The sequence below is a fragment of the Monodon monoceros genome, unplaced genomic scaffold, assembly GCF_005190385.1.
Source record: "Monodon monoceros isolate NGI ecotype Baffin Bay Population unplaced genomic scaffold, NGI_Narwhal_1 Super_Scaffold_16, whole genome shotgun sequence".
In the NCBI taxonomy this organism is placed as follows: domain Eukaryota; kingdom Metazoa; phylum Chordata; class Mammalia; order Artiodactyla; family Monodontidae; genus Monodon; species Monodon monoceros.
The window spans coordinates 88,968,629-88,995,512 of NW_021703772.1; the positions used below are offsets into that span (position 1 = coordinate 88,968,629).

General features: G+C 34.1%; 1 protein-coding gene across 1 annotated transcript in view; it reads left to right on the top strand.

The window, feature by feature from the left end:
• Positions 1-26,884, top strand: part of LRP1B (LDL receptor related protein 1B) — a 1,820,879-nt gene that overhangs the window by 1,510,141 nt on the left and 283,854 nt on the right. The window contains exons 44-45 of the mRNA XM_029226108.1: positions 22,905-23,097; positions 23,730-23,855. Coding sequence (XP_029081941.1) covers positions 22,905-23,097; positions 23,730-23,855 — 319 coding nt within the window. The remainder of the gene's footprint in view (positions 1-22,904; positions 23,098-23,729; positions 23,856-26,884) is intronic.

Consider the following 26,884-nt stretch of genomic DNA (forward strand, 5'->3'; position numbering starts at 1 on the left):
GCTTTGTAGATGAGAATGAAAGTGAAGAACTGTGAGGATCTTGGCTGTGATAGAATAGATGTCTTTGGAGAGAGAAAAATTTAAACCACATATTACACGCTGTCAACTTGTGTTTTCCTCCATAACAATACAGTCTCTAAAACTTGTTCATTTTTTTGTTTTAATCATCAAAATTATTGTTCACTGGTAATTTTCAAAGATCAAGTTAAGAGGTTAGAAATATTCATCGTGAACATTTGAGCTGGCATGACTCTCCAATTTTTATTATAAAGTTTAAAGTCATTATTTTTCTTATTGAAGAAGAAATTTTTTTATGATTAAATTTTTAAACATCATTTATTTTGAGTAAGATTATAGAAGGCTAAGATCATCCTTATAAAATAGTTAATCATGTTTATCTATTAAAATTTTATGTAAGATTTTTAAAATTGATGTAATTATGTTCAACCGCATAGTTTTTTTCTGCTAATACAAGTGACTAAAAATTTGAAGGATAAGAAATCATTTGGATCAAAATCTTGAAAATAAGGAATAAAATGAATCAAGTAAATGTGGACTTAGCAAATCCTAAAGTCTATATTGGACAAGGTTATGCAACACGAATAAAAGGTGTCATCACAGGAATGTTACAAAAACATGACATTAGAAAGCTCATTACCTTGAGAGACAGCACTGGAAATTTAAACTAATTCAAATATTTGAGCAAATGGGTCAATGCCAGGAGCATCTGATTTCTTACAGCAGTGTACTCTGCTCAGTTTTCAAAATTGCTATCTCAAGAAACCTCTATTTTTTTTCAGCAGCAAATCTCTGTTAATCACAGGCTGAGTAGGATGGAACATGGAACTACACTTGTGTGGCAATGTGTGTGACATCTTTTGTCCATTCAATACTAATTGCAAAGACATATTATTCAAAACAGAAAACTTTTATACTGAAGAAGAGAAATGCAATAAGTTTAATTAAAAGAAATAAAATATCCTGAGTTAATAAATTGAGGAGACTATGTAGTCTAGAAAAAGCAAACAAACTAATAGAATCCTATAAGAAAGGAAAGAGAGGCTTCAATGTATTTATTTTTGGAAGCAAAAGAATGAGGTGAGTAAATAGTATAACTGAGGTTCAACTATTGAAGTAAGTATCAGTCTAAAACTGAACTGGGCTAAACCACAGTCAGTCCCTTCAGGTATAGACCACGTTTAGGGTAATGATATTGTCTAGGAGGAAGAAATTCTCCTCTACCCTTCTACATTCTTCTGGCTAGTCTAAGAATTAAATTGACCTGAGACAGATTTATAGGAGAAAATCAAACAAACATTTAATGACATGTATACATTTGAGAGACCTAGGAAATTAACTTGCTAAAATGGCTGAAACCCTCATCTTAAATATCATTTTCAGCTAAAGACAAAAAAAGGATGTTGGGGGGTAGTGGTTTGAGAATTTAAAGGGGTGGAAGGCAGTTGACCTGGAGATGCAAAAGCAAATGTTTGGTAAACGAATGTTTGCTGGGCCATGCAGAGACAATAAGAAACAAAGAGGAATTTTAAAAGAATTTGCTAGGTCCTTCCCTGTCTACACATCTAGTTCATACTATCATTATCTATGGTGATAGCTCCCTTCCTGGAACAGGTCTTCTGTCTGCCTTCTTTAGACAGTTAAGGGGAAGGTCAAAGAATTTTCCTGAGTCTTTTGGACCTTGAGTGTTTTCAACTCAAAATAATTCACATGCCAAAGAGGCATTTTGGGGTGGCAGATTTTGCTCCCCTACAATATTATAATGAAAAAAGTCACAAACCATTGAACTAAACAATAACCAGGGATAGTGTGATATGAGTGTTAACTAATTCTTCCTGGGGAATTTTGGGGCAGGAAATAGGAAGAGTGTGTTTAGTAGCAAATGGATGCTCTTAGAAGTTCATCTTAGAATATAAATGGTGATAAAATTGTTTTGAAAATGTGACCTCAAGAATGATTGGATTCTGACAGTCTTGTATGTTTTGATGGCATGGTTACATTTTGTGAATTTATACTCATAAAATTATGAGTAACCACCATCTGGAAATAGAATACTTCCTTCTTATAACATTTTTTGGGTTGGCTTGCATTACTAGCAGTTGTGTTAGTTGGCTTCCTTGTGTCCTTTCTCTGACTCATATTTTCACAAAGAAAGCAAAAGAGTAGGAAAGAAAGTTTGGGAGTCAATGTATTCTCTGCAAAACTTACAGTGAAATTGTTTTGGGGAACAAAGTGTAGAGTTAGAAGTTGTGCCCCAAGCATCTGAGCTACAGCAATTAGCACAAACACTCAAGTAAACACAGACATGGGCCCAGAGGCTTTGAAGTCCTGGAAGCATTTCCCTGGGACATCTGCAGCATCAAAAATATGGGGACTTAAAACAGAAGTTTTCACTTACTGTTGGTTTAGCAGAGAGACATCATTTCAAAGGATCAAGAGTACCATGATCAAGAGCCTTGTTCATCTTGTGATGCTTCCCTTAAAGTCCCCTTCCTATGCCAAACAGACTCTTCGATTCTTTTTCGCCTTTTTCTTGGGCTAAAATCCTTTTCCTTTACTCTTTCCTTTAATCCTTTTCCTTTACTCTTTCCCTTGCTTTCTTAATGAAGTGCACACAGAATATTGAAAGTAATCAATTATGAAATACTTGGAACTAAAAGTAAGGTGTACTTAAATATGAGATATCATAGCATGGTTAACATAAATGCAGTAATCTTTTCGAAAACAAACTTTATGTGAATCAATAATACAACATACACAACATGTTAATTTACTTAATTAATCATGTCTATATGGACTGCTCATGTCTGAGAAATCAGGAAGACATCATAAGGCTCTATGTCTGTCTAAAAAGAGTTAGAATTTAGTTTGGATAATATAGCTGCTAGAGCTAGACGATCTCTTAGATATTTTCCAAACAAGTCCTCTCAAGTCAGAGATTCAAAATTTGCTCATAGCTGTAGAGCTAATTCATACCTATACTCCTCAGAATCTATATAGTTTAGAACTTTACTTCATTACAGAATAAGCAATGTTCTTTGTTATAAAAGTATCCCAGGGCCAAATATAGGACTTGTCCATCCATAGCTAAGCATCAGGGCTAAAGTGAAAAGCTGAAGGTTGAGTTAGAAAGTGTCACCATGATAATTTGCCAGAAGTATTTAGAGAAAGTTCTATTTTATTTATATACAAGCTACCATCTAAATTTTTCTATGAGTACTGAATGTTTCCTTTTTATTATGTCCACATCTAATGCCTCAAAATGTATCCATTGAGAAATATTGCTTATTTAATGACTTACGATTGGTATTAACATTTGGGTGATACTAAAGCCACCAGTTAGTTATCCAAATTCAGTTAAAGGGAGAAAGTTTTATTACCTAACACGAATGCCAAGAGGTGATTTATATACCGAACAGTTCAGAGCACGTCCTTGAACAATTGTAAATGCTTATTTTTTGTCATCTTTCTGTGCTGCCAAATCGTAATGCTTAATGATTCAACTTAAATTAACTAAAATGAATCCTTGTGGAAAAACATAATACCTGCCTGGTACAAGGGAGCTGATTACATTGCCTTCATTTACACAGAACTTATTCATAACTCATTGACACCCTCTCATTACTAAGTTATGGGGGTCTTTTGTTTTTTTTGAGCAAATGGAAAAACTATAACTTTGTGCAGGTGTTCATACCATTTATACCATATTGAGTACAGTGGTCAGAATGCTGCTACTAGCTTATAGAAATTACCAAATAAGGTTTCAATAACTAACCAAAGTGCAAAAGCATGTCAAGGATATATGAGGGCTGCCTCTACAAATGGTGTCTCCAAACATTTATCTTTAATATGAGTCTATTGAATAGCTTAAAATGCATGGCAAATGACATGAAAATAAACAATGACTTGAGCAATAATGTTGAATGAGAACAGAGCATGGCATTTCATAGAATATTTAAATGTTATATATATTTTTAAATCCTTAATTAAATCAATTACAGGGAAGTAGATGCAGTGTCAGAGTTTGAAATGTAGATAAATACATATTAACATGTTGAGAGAGTAAAGCATTGAATTTTAAATCAACTACAAAAAATGGAAATCATTCCCTTCATCCCCACATTTTTCTTCTTTTCTATTATAAAAGATCTCATTTATAGGCCATAAGAGGCATTAGTAGTAAAGCTATTTAAAATGTGCATCTTAAGTAATTATTTTTACTCTAATCTGTCCTTAAGCAAAATACTTCCAAGTGTGAGAATTTGTTAGCCCAAAAGCCTCTGGGTTGAAATGCCTGCTTGAAAAATCACAGGAGTGAGAACTAGTCAATTGGGTAATCATTTTTAAAAGCAGAAACTGGTTATTCTGAAAGCCTTTCAACAATGCACTGACTTGGAAGCCGTTGATTTAGTGGCTTCATGTAGATTCTGTTGTCTTTTGTTTTCTAAAAGACAACTTTCCAGGATTGGGAGATTGGCCTCTTATTCTCTACCCTTTCTTCTATGGAGTGGCCTTCATTAAATCTAAAAGTATCCTATCTGGAACAGAACAAGAATCTAGAAGTTTTTATAATTTTTGTTTAGAAGTTTGTTAAAGCTTCATTTTCAAGTATTTTACTATCACATGGCTTAAATTATGCTGTGGGTCATACTATAGTTATTAAAAATTTCAATTAAAAATGATATATATAAAACAATTAAATTTGTATATAAAAGATAATTGAATATGCATATACACAACAAAGAATTAGAAGGAAGTGGAGTATGTTTGCCATATTTTTCTGGCTACTTTTACCTCACTTAGAATCTGGGGTGAAAAAAAAAACTGTCCTCTTCTTGGTGCCTTAGTTTTTCCTCTGAAAATTAAAACACACAAATCATAGAGTAATACTATCATTTTATATTGCATCAAATTACACCAATGTTTCTTGAAATATGAACTTTTAAAAATATATGACTAGGTCTTTCAGGATAGCAGTGTTTCTGAAACATTTACTATTACTAGTTTTAAGTTAGACAGATCAAACTTCGATCTTTCCTACATTGCAGTCCAGCTTCCATTTGAGATATTTCTTCTGATCTTGCATGACAAAGACTCTCAGAATCTATGTTTTGGCTTATGGTTACCAGGGGGGGAAAGTGGGGGGGGATAAATTGGGAGATTGGGATTGACATATACATACTACTAAATATAAAACAGATAACTAATAAGGACCTGCTGTATAGCACAGGGAACTCTTCTCAATACTCTGTAATGACCTATATGGAAAAAGAATCTAAAAAAGAGTGGATATATGTATAAATAATTCACTTTGCTGTAAGCAGAAACTAACACAACATTTTAAATCAACTATGTTCCAATATAAATTAAATAAAAATTAAATTAAATTAAAAGAATGTGATAAGAATCTCTGTTTTGGTCTGCTTTCTATTTTTAATTAAAGTATATGTATGGGAAGAAATACATGTGATTCTGCATGTATTTATATTTCCATCATCAAAAATTTTACTGTTTGAAGAAGAGCCATTGATGACTAGAATAAAAATATCTTAATTTTTATGCTGTAGAAGTTAGGTATTTTGTAGGTCAGCAAGATCTCTTAGTAGTGAACATGAAGCAGTTTTCACTGACTTATTTTGCTCCTAGCATGGAATACAAATCATTATACCAACTACATGAGTATTCATATTTTTAGTGTTTGCGCTTTGAATTTCATACACAGTGGTAAAGAAAATGAACTTGATAATGTGTCTGAAAATTCCTCCTGTAACATTTGGAAATAGCATTTGTATTATTTATTTGATTAAAACGGTATGAAATTCTAACAGAAAATCTCTCTTAACAGTCTAGCATGCTTCATGTGTAAGATGATATATATTGCTGAAGGATTACTAATTTGTTCCCAGGTTACAACAAAAGTTTGGAGAAAACTTTGAATGGTTTAGGCTCATTAAAAATTGGTACAATAGAAAATCTTAATTCATAAGAATCAAAGGATATAAGAAGAGTTTATGTTGTAATATGATATTATGTTCATCTACCCAAAGCTTTATTACCCAAGTCCAGTCATGCTTTAAATTTGCTTATTCTTTGAATAAAATGCTCTTTAATGAATACAGAATGAGTTGACTCTATGTTACTGACTCTGAAAAACAAATTATTGGTATGACATCCAAAGCAGCCTTCTCTCTATTGGTGTCCTGTCCACTCCTCTTTCCTCCAAAGTTTTACACTTTTATTACTAATGAAGAAGCATCATATTGTCACTAATGCATCAAAAACAACAGACCACAGGCTTTGGGCTGTCCAATTCAATCCATTCATCTTTCTCACTCTTTCTGTTTTTTGATAAATTATGGGTGAAGCATGTACTTTGATTTAAGAGACATTTGCCCTGGATTCAGATGTGACAAGTGGTCACAGTAGTTTCAAACTGAATGTTTTGTTTTGAACGTAGTTCCAGATACACTCAAGAAGGAAAGCACCACTCTTAATATTAAAACACCACCGAAAGTCCTGTAAAATGCAGGCATGATGAATCAATCTTCTCATTAAATCTTTTTAATAAAAACATTCCATTTTCTGAGTAACACCCTGTTCTATGGGTTTAAATCAATAAACTGATAATAGTAGACAGGAAAGTGGTTGCTACATTAGGAAGACACTAACCTGCTTCCCGCAGTGGAGCTGTAGGATTGTGAACTCTCAGAACCGTGCTGCTTTTCAGATTAGTTTTGCCTCCTAAAATAATATTTCATTGGAAACTTTAAAAAATGATCATGACAGACAGAAGGAAAAGGTATTTACATAGCTTGACCTCTTTAAGTAATCGCTGAATACAATAGAAAAAAATGAGTTTTATTTCATGGAATCCTTCACTATTAACAGCCTCTAAGACCACTCCACCTATTCCCTTGATAATTATCTTTGGAGTCTTTATTAACCTCCATCTGTCATCTTATCTGTGTGTGTGTGTGTGTGTGTGTGTGTGTGTAATATTTAGGGAGTCATGGATTGGATATAGGATACTTTAAACTTGATTTTGGAACTTACTTGGTGTTTAACCTTTAAGAAATCACTTAAACGCTTTGAAATTTGCTGGTGTTAAAAATAGATACCATCTTGGGGGCTTCCCTGGTGGCGCAGTGGTTGAGAGTCCGCCTGCTGATGCAGGGAACACGGGTTCGTGCCCCGGTCCGGGAAGATCCCACATGCTGTGGAGCGGCTGGGCCCGTGAGCCATGGCCGCTGAGCCTGCGCGTCCGGAGCCTGTGCTACGCAACGGGAGAGGCCACAACAGTGAGAAGCCCGCGTACAGCAAAAAAAAAAAAGATACCATCTTATCTTATGGGATAGTTATAAAGATAACACAAATTTAAGTTACTTCACTTAGATTTTTATTTATTTTATTTTACTTTTTAAAATAACAATTCTCAAAAGGCTACAAGAAGTAGAGGTAATAGTATAGTGTATTCCACAAATCAGTCACCTAGCTTCAATAATTCTCGATGTATGAAAGTTTTATTTCTTAAATACCCCACCCCCCACTTCTAGTCTATGGATGATTTTGAACCAAATCTTAGCCATTAAAATATTCTATCTGTATTTTAGTATGTAACCCTAAATGATAGGAAATTATATTTTGTTTTTCAGTTTTTATAAACAAAATAATCTTATTGTATCTTAAGAATAATACTTCTTTAATTCATCAAATTACCTAGTCAAAATGTTTGCAATTTTTTGGGAGAATCAATAGAATCTAATTGAGTTTTAATTTACATAAGATAAAGTCACTAAATATAAGTATACAGTTTGATAACTTTTGAAAAATGTATAGGATCATATAATTACCATCACAATCAAGATATATAGCACATTTCTATTACTCCACCATTTTTCCTCATGCATTTTTAGTGTCTGGGGCATCTGATAGGTACATGTTTAATTTTTAAGAAACAGTTAAAGAGTTTTCCAAAGTGATTGTATCATCTTACTGTACTGCAAGCATTATATGAGAGTTCTAGTCTCACCAACATTGGAGTGAATATTAGTGTCTCTTTGTGGTTTTAATTAGCATTTTCCTGTACTAATAATGTTGAGCCTCTTTTCATGTTGTTACTAGACGCATGTCTATTTTCTTTGTGAAATAGTTGTAAATAGTAAAATCATCTTTTACTGATTTTTATGTACTTGGATTTTTTGCCATCTTATGAAGTCCTGGGTTTAAAAATTTACTTTGGGTTCAAGCACTTTGCCTGATAAATTCAATGTGTATATTTTCTCCTAGTCTGTGGTTTGCCTTTTTCTTTTTTTAATCATGTATTTGAAGGGAAAACTTTTTTAATTATGAAGAATTTGAATTTATCAATTATTTCTTTTATGGTTCACACTTTTGCATTTATCTAAGAAATTTTTGCCCATCTCAAGATCAAAATGATTTTGCTCTGTTTTCTTCCAGAAGTTTTATAATTTAAGGGGAAACAATTCAGATTTTCACCACTGAGTGTTAAGATGCCTTGTAAGTTGTTCATTGATATCCTTAATCAGTTTGAGGAAATTACCTTCTATTTCTAATTTGCTAATTGTTTTATTATGAATGGGTGTTGATTTTTGTCAAATTACATGTTAATTACTTTTTGAATATGAAAGCAACCTGGTGTTTGTGAGAAGAGCCATACTTGATCATCATGTATCGTTGTTTTAACATGAAGTTACATTTGAATTACTACTTTTTTTCTGTTTAAAATATTTTCATTGGTCTCCATAAGAAATATTGATCTGTAATTTTTTTTTCTTCTTGTATTGTTTTTGTTAGATTTAGGTGTAGGGTTATTCTAGTCTCATGAAATGAGCTGTAAAGTGTTTCTTCCTCCTTTATTTTCTGAGAAAGTTTGTGTAGGTGTTTTTTCTTTCATGATTCTATGAGAGAATTCACCATTGGAATGATCTGGGCCTGGAGGTCTTCCTCCCTCCCTCTCTCCCTCCTTCCCTCCTTCCTTCCTTTTTCCTTTTTGTACATACACACTCACATACATGTATATATCCATTACGCCAACTTGGTTTCTTAAAAGGCCACACTTTCCTCATGGAATTAACTTTGTATTTTTGTCAAAAATGATGTAAATATAATGAATAGGCTATTTTGTGTTCCTTTCATTTCCATATAAATTTTAGAATCAGTTTGAGATTTTTCAACCAATGCCCTTGCTGGGATTTTGATTGGGATTTCACTGTACTTATAGATAAATTATGGGAGAATTGATATCTTAATAGTAATGACTCTTATGATTGATATGTATGGTATATTTTGACTTACTTAGGTCTTCTTTAATTCTCTCATTAATGTTTGTCAGTTTTCAGTGTACAGGTCTTGTACATATTTTGTTAAATATATTTTAAGTATTTCATATTATTATGTAATTATTTTAACTTTTTATTTTTGAAATAATTTCAGACTTACACAAAATTAAAAAATAATATAGAGTTCCCTTACACCCTTCACCAATAATAAAATTATTACTATAACACAATTATGATTGATATAAAACTATTAATTGATATACAGGTCTTTTGCACATTTCTTCAGTTGTAACACTAAAGTCTATTTTCTAAACCAGGTTCCAATCCTGGAATACACATTGCAATTGGTTGTTATGTTTCCTTATTTGCCTTTAATCTGAGACATTGCCCTAGTTTTAGTTTGGCTTTTTAAGAAAATACTTTTGATGAGTACTATTCTGTTTTCCTTAGAATATCCCTCAATTTTTATTTATCTGTTATTTCTTCATGGCTAAATTCTGGTTAAAATTTTTGGAGAGAAACAGTAATAGTGATATTGTCCCCTTTCTACAGTATTATATCAAGATGAACATCATATTGATATGTCCTATTAATGGTGATGTTTTCTTTATCATCATTTGGTTTGATCACTTGGTTAAAGTGACAGAAATCTAATTTCACTTTAAAGTTACTTTTTTTTTCCCTTATGAAGTTAATAAGCAGCTGGTGGAAATAGATAGTCTTTGAATTTTTTTTTTAATTTATTTATTTTTGTTGTGTTGGGTCTTCGTTTCTGTGCAAGGGCTTTCTCTAGTTGTGGCAAGCGGGGGCCACTCTTCATCACGGTGCGCGGAACTCTCACTATCATGGCCTCTCTTGTTGCGGAGCACAGGCTCCAGACACACATGCTCAGTAGTTGTGGCTCTCGGGCCTAGTTGCTCCGCGGCATGTGGGATCCTCCCAGACCAGGGCTCGAGCCCGTGTCCCCTGCATTAGCAGGCAGATTCTCAACCACTGCGCCACCAGGGAAGCCCTAGTCTTTGAATTTTAACATTTGCTTGTGTATCACTTAGCCATCAATCTATGGTCCCCATCCTCCCATTCCTAGGCAACCATGAATCCACTTACTGTCTCTGTAGATTTGTCTATTCTGGATATCTACTATATATAGAATACAATATGTGGTCCTTTGTGATTAGCTCCTTTTACTTAACATAACATTTTCAAGGTTGTTATAGCATGCATCAGTACTTCATTTCTTTTCATTGCTGAAGAATATTCCATTGTATGGATGTACCACATTTTATTTATCCATTAATCATTCCTCTGTTGCTGGACGTTTGGGTTATTTCTACTTTTTGGCTGTTATGAATAGTGTTGCAGTGAATATTTATGAATATTCACGTGCAAATTTTCATTTCTCTATACCAATAGTGGACTTGATGTATCACATAGAAACTATGTTTAACAATTTGTGGTATTGTTAGACTGTGTTTTGTAAAACTATGTTTAACAATTTGTAGTATTGTTAGATTGCTTTCTAAAGTGGTTGCATTTTATATTCTCAAAACTAGTGTATGAGGGTTCATTTCTCTACATCCTTGCCGAGAATTGTTATTGTCTTTTGTTTATAAAAATCTGAATAGGTTTGAGGTAATATCTTGCTGTGGTTTTGATTTGCATTTCCCTGAAGGCCAACCAATTCATTCTTTCATTCAACAGATATCATTAAGTGTCTAGTATGTGCCAGATGCTGACCTAAGTGCTTAACATTCATCAGTGAACAAAACAGGTAAAGATACCCACTTTCAGGAAGCTTATGTTCCAGCAGGAGAAGACAGATAATAAGCAGTAAACCTAATAAGTACAGAGTAGAGTAGCATAAAGGAATTGAATGTGACATAGTAGAGGAGTACAGGTTGTAGTTGGAAACTCAAGATAAACCTCCCTCATTGAAAAAGTGTTATTTGAGCTAATTCTTGAAGGGATGAGCTAGGTGGCCATATGGATATTTTGGAGGCAGAGTCAGGCGTAGAGAACAGCCAATGTGAAGACTTTGTGTGCTTGGTATATGTGAGATATAATCAAGAGGCCACTGTGGCCAGAATAGAACAAGTGAGCGTGGAAGAGATTAGTAGCTGATAATTCCAGAGAGGTAACTGGGCACCAGGTCATATAGGGCACTGTACACCATTTCAACGACTTTGGAGGATCTTGAAAAAGATTAACAGACACACTGACCTCCAGATGTAAGAAGGTTGTTACATTTACTCACTTTGTTTTTACATTGGTATTATTTTTAAATTTTTGTTTTGAATTTCTGCTTCATCTAATAGCCTCCTATTGAATAAAATGAATTTTATTGGGACACATTTTTAAAGCATATTTCTCAATTTGAGGGCTTATAGGAATTCAGATTTAACAACCGTGCAAGACTTTTTGCAATTCTAAAAATAAACAGCATTAGAAAAAATATCACTCAAGAAACTGATGACAGTGTTTGCTTCTAAGGAAAAAGATGTGACGTTGGAAGTTGGAGGTGGGAAGGAGTGTGTGCATAGTTATTGTGATTGTTAAAAATAAGTGAATTTGATTGAAATAGAAAACAATACGCATAATTAAGGAAGGTGTGTATATGAAAGTATACAAAGTCATGCAGCTAGATCCTACAGTAGTTTTTGCTGAGTTTTAGTTTTTTTTTTTAAGTATGTCTTTTAATTTGATTAATCAAGAAGAATTTTAGGAGGACATTGCCACATATTTATGAAAATTCAAATGTATTTTAATAACTCACCTTCCCATCATTACATATACATTTATAAATATGCCCATATTTATTAAAGTGACCCTGGAGTAGCCTATGGCTATGTGTGTAACATTTAAAAGGTACAGCATATCAATAATATAATAATATTTTATATTATGATTTTATATGCATACAATTTTTATATTATATAAATAAAATGGTTAAGTAAACATTTTGGATATAACCTTCCATCACAAATCTTTTGTCACTTGTCAGAGCGATATTTAACAAATCAAATGAGGTTTGGTTTTTTGTTTTGTTTGTTTTGGCTAGTAATCATAAGAATGTTCAGAACAGCATGAACATCCCTCTCCCTACATACACAACAAGCAAAAATCTTTTATTTCCGGAATTGTAAATCTTGCACCTGCTCAGTGTAACTCCATCACTTGCAGTTCCAATACTGAAGGTGATAGGAGTTTCAAGATGGCCAGTGTCCATGTCATATGACTTACTTAATTAAAATCACTGCTTTTCAATTTTACCTCAGAATTAATAGGTAGGCATAATAATATTTGTAACCCTTAGTAGAACTTTCCAGATGACATGGGAGAAAAAAAACAGAACTCAAGAATTTTGTCAAGGCAGACATTAATTTTACCTCTAAGCATAGGTTTAATGACATGGTAATCTCAGAAGTTGCAAAAGCATTAAATTTACAAATGGAAATCTATTCTAAAAGTTTATTTTAGAATAGTTTGTAACATTAAAAAAAATAAGAATAAAACTCAAAGTGTATTTAAGGTTCTAAACCCACCTTTACAAACCTATTTAAATCCTACTGCATTCATGCAAAAATAATTATAGCTAACATTTATGAAAGCTTACTATGTAATCATGCTAGTATTTTCTGAATATCATTTAACATTTTCTGAAATTCTATGATAAATATTAATTCCGCTTTTGTCATTTTAAAGATGAGGAAAGAGAGGCCCGGAGAAGTGAAATAATAAGCCCCAAGTCACACAATAAGAGGACGTGCTAGACATGATTGCAAATATTCTAACTCCAGAGTCTAGGCTCATAGTCCTAGGCTAACCTTTCTTTTTAAATGTAGTAAGAGTTAAGTTAATCTGTTTCTGGCCTTTCCCTTGACAGTTGTATTCACATAATCACATACACTGAAAAACAAATATTCATGCATACAAACAATTATCCTTTCATGCAGGACAATTTTTTAACTTCTTACAATGTAGCATTTAAAGTAATATTTAATTTTTTTTGATATTCAGTAAATCCTAATTTAAAAAATTAAGACTGGTAATTCAGTAAGGCTTGGACATAGGAGGTGTTTTTTGTTTGTTTTTTTGTGGTACGTGGGCCTCTTCCTGCTGTGGCCTCTCCCGTTGCGGAGCACAGGCTCCGGACACGCAGGCTCAGCGGCCATGGCTCACGGGCCCAGCCGCTCCGTGGCATGTGGGATCTTCCCAGACCGGGGCACGAACCCGTGTCCCCTGCATCAGCAGGCGGACTCTCAACCACTGTGCCACCAGGGAAGCTCATATAGGAGGTTTTGACTTAACATATTACTTTGACTAGCTCTTCACTTTTTCTACTAAAATATTAAAAAGGAGGGTTGTATTTAGACAATGACCTAGAGAGTAACAGTATTGAAATATTTGTCAAAGGCATGAATGTGATCCTGAGATTATGTTTACCATTCTTCAGTAAAACATAAATGTTGGTAATACAATTTTATAAAGAAAAAAGTTTATTTTTCTGTACATAAGCAAATAAAGTACAAAGTTGAGTTCTAAGTTCATGTAAATGTACATTAAAAAAAAGAAGAGGAAGAAATAAACACAAACACAGGGAAAGAAATAAACACAAACACAGGGGGAAATGTTTTTTAAATCACTCATTTATTTATTGATTTGATCAATAAATAATCATTGAAGGCTTCCCTGGTGGCGCAGTGGTTGGGAGTCTGCCTGCCAATGCAGGGGACACGGGTTTGTGCCCTGGTCCGGGAGAATCCCACATGCTGCGGAGCAACTAAGCCCACGCACCACAGCTACTAAGCCTGTACTCTGGAGCCCGTGGGCCACAACTACTGAGCCCGCGTGCCACAACTGCTGAAGCCCACATGCCTAGAGCCCGTGCTCCGCAACGGGAGAGGCCGCTGCAGTGGGAGGCCTGTGCACCTCAGCAAGGAGTGGCCCCTGCTCCCGCAACTGGAGAGAGACCACATGCAGCAACGAAGACCCAACACAGCCAAAAATAAAGAAATAAATAAATGTTTAAAAAAAATCATTGAATGTTAAATACATTCTATTGTATTTATCTATGGATAAAAATCTATTTATCTATGGAAAAAATGCAAGCTTTTGGGCTTCCCTGGTGGCGCAGTGGTTGGGAGTCCACCTGTCGATGCGGGGGACGTGGGTTCGTGCCCCGGCCCGGGAGGATCCCACATGCCACTGAGCGGCTGGGCCCGTGAGCCATGGTCACTGGGCCTGTGCATCCGGAGCCTGTGCTCCGCAGCGGGAGAGGCCACAACGGTGAAACGCCCGCGTACCGCAAAAAAACAAACAAACAAACAAAAACAAAATACAAGCTCTTATGATATCCTCTGATGAGTGTTATAATGAATGTGTATAGAAACTGTCTGGATACGCAGAAGAAGAAGCCATTTTGCTTTGGGCAGCTGGGAAGGGGTTCCCAAAGGAAGTCACCCTTGAATTGGGTCTCACAATGAATGGTTTTGGAAGGAATTCAAAGCAGAAGGAGCTAACTGAAAAATATATTTAGTTTTTTTTTTTAACGTTTACTCTTTATTGATACAAATCAGCTTATGAATCTCAAACTGTCTAAATATATCTAAATCAGAATTTTGGATAAGCTATAATTTTAATAACTATAATCAAATGTGAAGCCAAGACAATCATAATGTTAGAAACCTGCTCAAATTCCATTCAGGAGTGGCTCTAACACTTCAGGAATATCACAGTTTTTCTTCTCATTAGTTTTCTGTGTGACCTAAGGGAATATATTATCCATCCTCTTTCTTTGGGAAAGGAGCTGAGTCATTACCTTTTATTATCCTATTTTACAGATTAAGAGTCTGAGTCCCAAGAAGCCAAAAAGCTATCCAGGGAAAAATAATGAGTCTCAGAATAGGGTTCTTTCTACTACTTCTCTAATGCATATCTACAGATATTTTCTCCATCCTCCTCCATGTTCTCTTCCCCCTGAAGGTTTACCTGTGTGGTCAAATGGCTTCCTTGTCCTCTGGCCTTTGGTTGAGTGTGATCAACAGAGAGATCAGAAAGAGAGAGTGTGAAATCAAAGTAATTCATTCTCTAATCTCTCTCAGAAGGGTCTGCCTCTCTAACAAAGGCTGGTAACTCCTCTCACACAATAGGCAGTCTTTTAGATGACTGCTATGAATGTTGTTCTTTTCAAATTTGGTTGGACACTACTGACATTTAGATATTTTATATTTGTTCTGCAAACTCACTCAGGCAAGTTAAATATAGCCATCCATTCTTAAGTTAAATATTTCTCAGTTTTAAGTTGCTGATTTACCACATCACCATCCTCTCCCAGGCTAAAGCAACTGCAATTGTTTCTCTGCAATCTGTCATGCCTGGCCATGGCAGGGGCCAAGTTGTCATTTCTCATAATGATCATTTATGATCTTGTCAGTGAGGCAATCAGCTGGGGTGTTTGGGAAGCTTCTTGTTTACTTGGCTTTTAAATTGTTTGGTTTAACATTTAGCATCTGGGTGTTGGAAATATTGTCCGGCTTATAAAACTGAATGTTTTTATTCCTTGATTAGTTGCAGCGCTTCTACCAATAAAGCTCCGGTGAAGTTTCAAGATAGGAAAGGCATATTTTTAGTGACTAAATTCCCTGACATATAACTTCAAGTCAATTGAAGTTGAAGTTGTGGATTACCAATTTAATTGTCCATCTATGAGGACACATGCGAGATTACGTGACTTTGTCAAGAAATGCATTATCTGAATGAACATGACTATTTTGAAACATAAACCTATTTATAGGTTCAAGGTTAAAGTGCCTGAAAATTATGCCATAATGGTATATTATTACCACATAACATGGTAGAGTGTAATTTACGAGGACAAAGCTTTTGCATTGTAAATAAAGATGCTGATTAGGCTTGCAAGGTACAGTATTTATGAAATTATGATAAAAATGTTTAATAGGGAGATGAGAAAGTGTAATTTAGTGTATTTCACTTCTCTTTTCCTCATTGAACTCTGACCAGTGAAATGTCTAAAGTCAGCTCAATTCTTAGTGGAACCTATTGTACCCTATGAAAGTAACATGCATAATTATAGACTGAGTTTAATGTTGCTTTTTTCCCTTTTCTGTGTGTCAGCAGAAGTAAAGAAGTAAACTACTAAGTTCAATCCGTATTAAAATTTATAAAAGTTGCTATATACCAAATGACTTTTGGTAACAACATAGAAAAACTTTCATTGTCATAAGAATAACTATTCCTTATCCATAAGAAAACAACTATTTTTATTTATGTTTAACTAACATAATTTATTTTTCATTCTTAGTGATTTAGCAATGTTTACTGAATGCCTATTTTGTTCACATAAAATATACTGAATAGAAAAGGGGATCAAAGAGATTACTACTACTCCTAACTTGAAGGAGCATAGATTTAATAATAAGGACAGCACGTACACATCTGCTAATATCAAAGAGTTTCTCCTGTCTCTTTAACCAAGGCAAATTTTATATATAAAATTTAATTCAAATCTTAGTTGCTTTGGGTCTGAAATAGCCTCAAAGCATTGAGTAAATCTGTGACCTTGGGCTGATTACATAAGCTTGTTAAGCTTCAATCCTCATCAATAAAATGTGGATTGGAATAGTATCTACCATATAGGGTAGAGTGAGATTAAATTTGGTATGATACATACACATCCTGTACGTTGTAAGCATTCATGAAGTGTTAGCTCTTATTATTTACTAAAACAATGGTAAAATGACAATTGAATGAATGAATGAGTGACAAAAACCCTTGTGGGTTCTGGTAGAAAGGGAAATAGAGAGTCCTTAGTTTGTAAATACTCCCCTAATATTTGTATTCTTCACCTTTCTTCCTCAAAATATCATAAGTATTATCCTTTGTCTGGAAAAATGCAGTTGATCTTAACTGGTGTCCCTGAAACTCTTTTTGTTCTTATCTGATCTAATCTCTACACCAGAGGCAAAATAATCTTTACTAACGAATAATGACCTTAAAGTGCTTAAAATTTTTTTTTTAATTTACCATTACTTTCAGAACAGAACTCAGACTCACAACCTTGGCCTATAGGAAGGAAGGTCCTACATATTTGCCCTTCTGGCCTTTCTCACCAGGCTCATCATGGGATCCTCTCCCCAGATGTCTGAGTGTTAATAATGCTCACTTAACCTTTGCTCCTTTTCCCAGCATTTCATGTTCCCCCTTCCTCTTGCCTTTTGCACCATGTATTCCCTCTGCCAAAAGCTTCTCCATCTCTTTCCCATCCTATCGCCTATTCATCCTTCCTTTTCTCAGGAAAATCTTCCCAGAAAGCACAGTATAGAAGTTATTTTCTTAACAAGCAATCTTTATTATGTTGATTCAAAAGAATAGTTACTGAAATTTAAAGCAGATATAAATCTTAAAGCCTGGCTCTTCAAAAAGGAAAAAGTAAAACTGTCTTAATCAGCTCCGGCTGCTCTAACAAAATACCATACACTGGGTGGTTTAAACAATAGACATTTATTTCTCAGGGTTCCAGGCTGAGAAATCTGAGATCAGCATGCCAGCACATTTGGGCTCAAGTGACAGACCTCTTTCTGGCTTGCAGCAGCTCCTTTCTTGCTGTGTATCCTCTCACGAAGGAGAACAAGAGAGATCTTTTCCTCTTCATATAAGGACACTAATCCCATCACAGGGACCTCACCCTCATGACCTCATCTAAACTTAATTACCTCCCAAATGTTCCACCTACAAGTATCACATGGTGGGTTAAGATTTCAACATATGAATTTTGGGGAGACACAAACATTCAGTCCATAACATTGTTACAGGTGATCTTTTATACTCATGAAATATTGACTAGGGAATAACATGTTATTTCCAAAGAAATACAAATGAGGAATATTAAACTCGTACACTTACTAAATATCAGCCATCTTTTCAGATTTCCAATAGGGCAAAAAAGTGCATTTTAGCATTAGTTTTCCCCATGCTCGTGTGTGTGTGTGTGTGTGTGTGTGTGTGTGTGTTTGGAAGGGTAGAGGTTAGGTGAAAACCACTATTATACAGCAACATGACCTGCACTTAGATTAGTAAAATTGTTCTAAGAACAGGAGAACATATGGAAAAATTATCTTGTTCCTCTGTAATAAAGATGTTCTAATGTATTAAAGATCAAGAAAGACATCTTTTTCCCCTCTTTAAAGAGGTTGAAGATTTTAAAATTGATTTTACTTATATCTCAAGAAACTTTGGAGTGCTCATGTGCCTGTCAATTTGTAAAGAAAAAAATAAATATATATTCTTTAATCCAAAATGATAAGTAATTAGATCTGTGTGGTAAGATTATTATTTATTTTCTTTTGTACTTTTCTCTATTTTATAATTCTTGTTTTTTAAAGTGAGCTCCCAAACAGCAGCATCAACAACACCTGGAAGTTTGTTAGAAATGAAGAATCTGAGGTTCCACCCCTAACCTAGTAAATCAGAATATGAATTTTAACAAATCTCAAAGTGAATTGCATGTACATTAAAACTTGAGAAATATTGCTCTATAGAACAGAAAATACTTATATATTCAGAATAAAAATGAAGTAATTGTTTTTATAAGAGGGTAATTACCAGTTAATTCAGAATGACTGAGGAAAAATTTGGGAAATCAGGAAGATGACATTGCTAATTACCTCATAATAATTTAGAATTTGATATAGGATGGGGTAAAGAGAGGGGACTATTTTTTTTTAAACTACCACATTCCAAAGATTATCTGTTTTCTCCAAACCACATCAATTTTAGTAGTCAGTAAATGATTTAATCCTAGAATGTATTAATTCCTAAGAAGGCAACTTGTGGCACCAGGAAGGGTATTTTCCAAATATTTGTTTCTTTGTGACCATTCCCATGCAGTCATCATTCCTGTGAAAATTCCTTTTTTATTTATTTTTTCTGATTACAGGGAAAAGTAATGTAGCTAGGTCTCTGCTTGGCATATTTAATATTCCAAGGCAAATAATCAAATTGATTTATTTCTATAAAAATATTACTATTGAGGTTTCTAAATTTGATTTTTATACAAAAATAATTATTTTATAACAGATCTGGAGGCAAAAATCACAAAAATTAATATCAAACTTATCTCTGACAGCTAAATTAAATAAATACAAACATATATGTATATATACATATGGATATATATAAATATAAGATGTTCAAAATATTTCTATATATATCCTTATAACAGCCCTGTGAAGTTGTTGAAGCAGGCTTTAATCAGCCCCATCTTAAAGATGAGCAAACTAAAATAAAAAAAAAAAGTGAAACATCTTCCCCAAATCTACTCTGCTCAAGAATGACCATGCTGCCATTTGAATGTAGTCCTTCTGAGCCCTTCCCATTATACCACAGTGGTTTCTAAAATGGAGGTAACTGAGTAAATTCTATAGTTCTGAATTGGATGTTGATTATCAAGCCCTCCTGATTAGGATGTTGATAAGGCAAAAAGCCCATTTCTTTATTCTAGGTATGCCACGACGTCTCTATTCATGTAATTTGTCCACAGTAGGGAGGCAAAGCTTTCTTCTAAATGAAACCAAACAAAATAAAATAAACTACATCAATGCCTTTAAAGCTGTTCCTTGAAGTTCTTGCTGCCTTAGAGGCAAATTCTTGTAGATTTCTTAGCTTCTCTAAGGCTTAAGGTCCTTTTTTTCCTCTCTTCTTTTGCATGTTTACTGTTCGATTCCTAAAATTATTTCTCATCTCTTTGCTACAAGAGAAAACTCATGTTAGTTTCTCTCTTCTAGAAATCTGAGCATTTCATTCAACTAACAAGGGTGTGCTCACATTTAAACCATCCCTCTGTTCATTCACTAATTTGCTAAAGAGTTCAGAGGAACTATTTGGATAGGTCACCTATGGATTAGATTTAGAAGCAAAAGCAAAGTAAAATGACTAGACAGTAAAAACATCTATTTTCTGATGTATCCTGTCCTTCCAAATGTAGTTGCAGTCCCATATATTTACCTAATGTTACTTCTGAAAATATTTTAAAGAAATTTTTGGCCTTTATTTAAAAAAAATTATTTAGATCTGATCGACATGCACTAAAATGTAAATATTTAAAGTTTAAAAGTCTTCACACACACACACACACACACACACACACACAGACACCCATATTATCTGTGAGTCCACCATCACATCAAGATAATGAGCATATCAATGACCCCAACACATTTCTTCATTTCCCTTTTTAATCCTTCTTTTTCCACCCTACCGCTTCCCACTCTGTCCACAGGAAGCACTGTTTCTTTTTTGTCACTACAGGTTAGTTTGCATTTTGTAGAAGTTTATATGAATGGTATGATATACCTGTACTCCCTTTTGTCTGGCTTCACTCAGCATAATTATTTTGAAATTTATCCACAGTGTTACATACATCAATAATTCATCCTTTTTTTTTTTTTCTCAGTAGTATTACATTGAATGTGTTAAGGAAAAAATATCCATGACTCCTGTTAAAATGATAAAGGGGACTTTATTCATGACTATCAGGATAGGTATATAGAGACAACTGCAGTGGGGTTTTGCAGTAGAGGAGAGGAATTGAGGTCAACTCTAAATACAAGGAAAAGTAGAAATTTATAGCCAGGGAGTGAATGGGCTGTGAGTGGATGGACAATTACTAAGAGGAAATATCAGAGGTAAGGGACAGCCCCAGCTTTAAGATGAGCAAACTAAAATTCAAAAAAAAAGTGAAACATCTTCCCCAAATGCACTAAACTGACCTAACAAGATTCTTGGTGAAGGCAGGCCTAGGTGATCGATCAGACTTTGATCCCCAATCTGAATGCTTTTTATTTTTGTTTTCTTGCCTAATTATACTGGCTAGAAATTCTAGGACAATGTTGGGTAGAAGTAGTAAGAATGATTTTTCCTGTCTTATTCCTAGTTTTATTTCTATTCATATTTTTAGTCTGAGTTTCTATCAGGAATGCATATTAGATCCAACCAATAAATTCTCTGTACTGAGACCTTCATATGAGTTTTCTTATTTTGCGTGTTATACTGATAGGATTTTAAAATGTTAAATAACTCTGTATTCCTTGGATAAAACTCACTTCATCATTATGTGTTTTTCATTTTATTGATATCAAAGAGCCATCTTTTAGTTTCATTGATTTTCCTCTGATTTTTTCCTGTTTTCTATTTCCTTGCTTTCTCTTCTGATTTTTATTTTGTTTTCCTTTATTTTGGATTTAACTTACATTTTCTCTTCTACTTTCTTAAGGTGGAAGCTGAGGTCACAGATTTGCGACTTTTCATCTCTTTTTCCATAGTAGTTTAGTGGTAAAATTTTACATATTACCATTAAAATTCTTGAGCATTCTTTTGGGAAACAGTTAAGCTACCTGGAAAGAGTTTGATCCTTTCAGGATTTGCCGTTAAGGTTTGAGAGACTGGAGTAGAACAGAGTTTAGGGTTAATTATTCCCCGCTGCTGAGCCAAGACCCTTCCAAGTACTCTACTCAGAGTCCCATGAATTACAAAGATTTTAAGTCTGGTTGGCATTAACAAGTGTGATTCTTGGACCCACGTAAATTTTGGAAACTCTTCTCTCTAATCCTTTTGCAAGACTCTTTCACCAGCTTGCAGTAACTGTCTCACATACTGTGCTTAATACTCCAGGAGGACCCTGTGCAGATATCCAGAGGTCTCCCTCTGTTGCCTTCTTCTCTCCAACACTCTGCCTTGTGAGAGCTAACCATATTACCCTCCCGTAACTCTCAGCTATATCCACTCAGAGAGTTCCCTGGACTCTGTTGGGTTTCTTTGCACTGTGTTGCTACCTGGAATCTGTCTCAGGCTATAAACAGTGGAGGTTATGGGACTAACTTGGTTTATTTCCTGTTACTCAGGAATCACTGTCCTTCCTTACCTTATATCCAATGTGTTGAAAAGCCTCTTTTTATATATATATATATATATATATATATATATATATATATATATACACATATATATATATTTTTAGTTGTTTTATTGAGAAGGATAATCTACACCCTTTTACTTCATCTTGGTCTGAGTGAAACTTTTTGGTCTTTGCTTTTAAACTTTTATTGCCAATACATGTATATCTGGTTAACTTATTCATGTTGTAAGCTTCCTAAAGGAATAACCTGGATCAGTTGAACTTTATATTCTGTATATAGTTCTGAGAGCTTAGTGAGTGTTTACTGTATATCTAAAGATTTCTTAATAATGATAAATAAATGTTTAGTACTAATAGTCTCATATTGTTGTCATGATGATTTTGGTTTATAATGCTAAATAGACACAGCTGCTTAAACAAACTGAATGATTATTAAATAGAAATATACTGCAAAATATTAAGTAAACATTGCAAAAACTAAGGATGGTTAAGACATTTAAAATAAACTATAAACACATTATGATAATACATTTAGTGAAATGTATTTTTATCTGATTATTTCAATAATCAGAAATAATCTTAATCTCTTTTCTTTTGAGCAAAAACAGATGAGGATATCTTCATTTAAAAAAATATGATATTTTACTTTATTCCAGGTGATTGTCAAATCTGGGCCAGGGGCTTTTCTCAGTTTGGCTGTTTATGACAATTATATCTTCTGGTCAGACTGGGGAAGAAGAGCTATCCTGCGTTCCAACAAGTACACGGGAGGAGATACAAAAATTCTTCGTTCTGATATTCCACATCAACCAATGGGTATCATAGCTGTTGCCAATGACACCAATAGCTGTAAGTTACAATATTTATTTGTAAGTTACAAATATATTTCTCAATTATATAATCTCTCAAAAAACGTATTTATGTTTTTAGTAATACTTAGTTGGATTTTGTTTTCTTACTGTTTCTGGGGCTAGTGTTCAGGCTTTGACTATCTAATATATTGAAATTATCTGAAAGTTTTATGGAAAATTTTGTAGTTCTTAATTTATCACCAGAGGAACAATTCATTTTTAATTATTTGCTTCTGGATTTCTATTTCATACTTGCTCACTCCTCATATTTTTGAACATTCAGGTCGTTTCCAAGAAAATAATACTTGTTGATAAACAAGCTTTGCATGTGGCCTTAAAATTTTTTTAATCACTGGAATACCTACAAAATTGCAGTCTGCAGTACGCATGTGGTTTCTAGAGGTACTAGTGCATTGAATGACAAATATGTTAGAAAATGTAGAGATTTATTACATATTTTTAATGTTCTTATCTTTTGGAATGTTTAGATTTGTTTAAAAATCCCAAATCTTCCTTGTTCATGAGATATTTTTGAGAGATTGAGGCTGTCTAACAGTTCACTGTTAATCTATATTAACATAGACTAGGAATTCAATATAAAATGTCACCAGTAAAACCTGTTCATTGCAGGTGAACTCTCTCCATGTGCGTTACTGAATGGAGGTTGCCATGACCTGTGCCTTTTAACTCCTAATGGAAGAGTGAACTGTTCCTGCAGGGGGGATAGAATATTGCTGAATGACAACAGATGTGTGAGTAAGTAAAGAGAATTGAAATGTGATATAACTGCTCAAAATGGCACACATGGACCTTGAAATTGTTTGAGTATATTTATGAAGTTGTACTATTAGAGGCCTGGTTGTCTTATCTCTCCCTTCTAAAAAGAACTCAGTTTACCATTCTACCTATAGCACCATGTGATAGGTAATGATAACCCAAACAGTGACAAATGTTGTGTCCCCCTGATTCTGGGCTGGAAGATGTTGGATTAGCTAGAGAAATACCTGCAAGCAATGATCATCTGAAAACTTGTGTTTATGACTTTGAGGATTCAGTCAATAGCGAAATTAATTAAAGCTGAAATAAAGCAGTGTATAGGCAGTAGCTTAGTAGCTTTGTAGTAAACCCGTTCACAATCCATCAGACTATGTAAATGAGAAAAAATGGCTCCCACAGTTTATTTGTAATCATTTCCAACCTGTTAATTAAAAATGTAACGTTGCAGCCTTGCATGATGTTTATATCTCCCAAAGGCATTGCAATCTTTAATTAGTACCATTACAATAAATACTTACTAACAGCTAAGTTACCAAAACTGTTTCCACTATAAATAAGGGTTCAAGTGTTCCAATACTGCCATGAAAAATTAGCCAGCAACATAAAAAGGGTTAATTTCTCTTTAATATTAAGACTATTCATGAGTAAGAAAGATGGGAGAGAAGCATCTTGGAAAATTGGAAATTGGTGAACTCACTCTTAGGATGTGTCAATTTTTGACATTTTTTTTCTCCTCATCTGTATCCTCATCTCATATATTTCCTCTTAGAAAATCAATAGAGCTGCATATATCTACATTATAAAAATTAGTATCATAAGCTGTATTTTTCATTTTTAGTCTTCTTTTGGTCTTTATATACCAAGATGTTCTCTTTTGCCTGTTCTTTATTTTAATATGAGCACTTTGTCATCGTTTTCTTTACTTTGAAAACTACTGCACCTAATGCAAGAACATATTTTCTCACTTTGCAAATTGGTACCAGAACCCAAAAGGGCATCTCTTAGCAAAAGAAGTAAAAGACTTTTATTTAAGAATGTGCCAAAGAAAACAAGGGAATGATGTAATTGTTCAGAAGATAGCAAATTTCAATAATTCGGGCCACAAATTCCCACATTTCTTCATCACCTAACACTTCCCTGAATTGCTCACGCAATTGCTTAAACTCTCTCTTTCAGTTTGCCTTTGTGGTTTCAGCTGTAATGGCCTGGATCTGATGCTATCTGTAAGCCTGGAGTTTTAGCCATGCATTAGAATCACTCATGTTTCTTTCACAGGTCACTACAGGCCAGTAGTAAACCAATGCCTTTAGTCAGAACAGCAAGGCTTATTTGTATACAACGGATGCCTGTCATTGCTGAAATATAGATTAGATACATCTATCCCTACTAAGCCACCTGCTTCTCACTGTTGATGAGAGGGAATGAATCAGACAGAAAACTATAGTTTTAAACAAGCATAGCTGTATTCACATAGAACTGTAGAGTGATATTGCATTCCTCAGAGCTGACATACCTTTACAGAAGTATCTTGTATCCGCTGTGCATTCACATTGAAATCCTGTGGTCCAGCAGAGAGATTGAAAAGTAACTCTTGGCTTCTTTTTGTCAAGTCCATCTTTAGGAAATGAGGATGTTTCTGGCACCTCTGAATTAGTTCACCCAGAGCAGTTTATGAATGTTAATGGCAGCATTACAGGGGTGAAGGACCATTTACTAACACCTACCCGAGGGCAAAGGAGGGAAAAGCCATTTGTTGTCATAACTCTTGACAGAAAGATTAGGCAATTCCATTTTACACAACGTTGCTAGCCTTATTAAAACCCATAACAGAAATAAGAATAGCAAATATAATTAGATGAAGCAATTACCTTGTAAGAGAATTGAGGATAGCTGAACCACATTTTTTGTTTCTAGAAAGAGGAAGAAAGTACTCAATACTATTTCTTCAAATGAACATACCTAAGCAAGAATTGTGCTCATACAATGTTTGTTTTTTCATGATAAACCATATTTATCATGAATAATTTTCATTTTTTCCTTAAAGGCACAACGATTATAAAAGCAAAATATGATATTTGCCATCATAACTATTAGCTTTCACTGGAAATGAGAAATTAAACAGGATATATTTAAAATAGACAAAATAAGTTAGGAATTCTAATGGACTCTCAGTAAACGGATGAATTTTGTTCAGTTCATGATCTAAGGTGATTGTGTGCAGTAGTGTCAGCACTCTTCTTAAAGACAATAATTCTTTAAAGTTAATGATATTTTTAGATTCTTAATTCCTTGTTGCTTCCTCTAAAATGGCATTCTACCTTAGCTACTGACCAGTGAAGTTTAAACTGCACCAAGAAAAATAAAATTACCTTTAGAGAGGGGTGCTATCATTTAAAGAGTTAAATTATAAGTCTTTAATAGGTGGATAAGATAGATATTCTAGTAAAATGAGTTAAATTCTAGGATAATAAAGAAATAAAACACTGGAAACTTTAAACAGTATTTGTGGCTGTTTAATTAATTATTCCTGAAATAAATCCTAAAAACTGATTGTAAAATTAAGTTGTGTTACCTGCATTAGTAGAAATAAATGAATTCTAATTACCTCCAACATAATTAATATGACTGACTTTCACTGTACAGTTTTTCAACAAGCAGTGGAATGAGTACATGCAAGCAAATAGCATGTAATACAACAAAAACATTGCATCCCAAAAGTTTGCTAGTAAATCTATTATTTAAGAATAAAAATAAGTCTGTTTTCCCCAAGAGAGGTCTTTCTAAGACAAGGGTAACATACTGGCACTCCAGGGATGAAACCTAACTGTAGAAAAGCTCACAAGTTGGGCAAACCACATAAAAACTCAGGCTTTTAATTTCTTATAAAAATCCTGACATTTAGAAGTGGGACAATATGGCAGTAGTCCACTGGAGCCCATAAGCATCTGGTGCACATGCTTTCCAGTTTATCATTGTCCTCCCCAGCACATCCTACAGATTCCCATGCA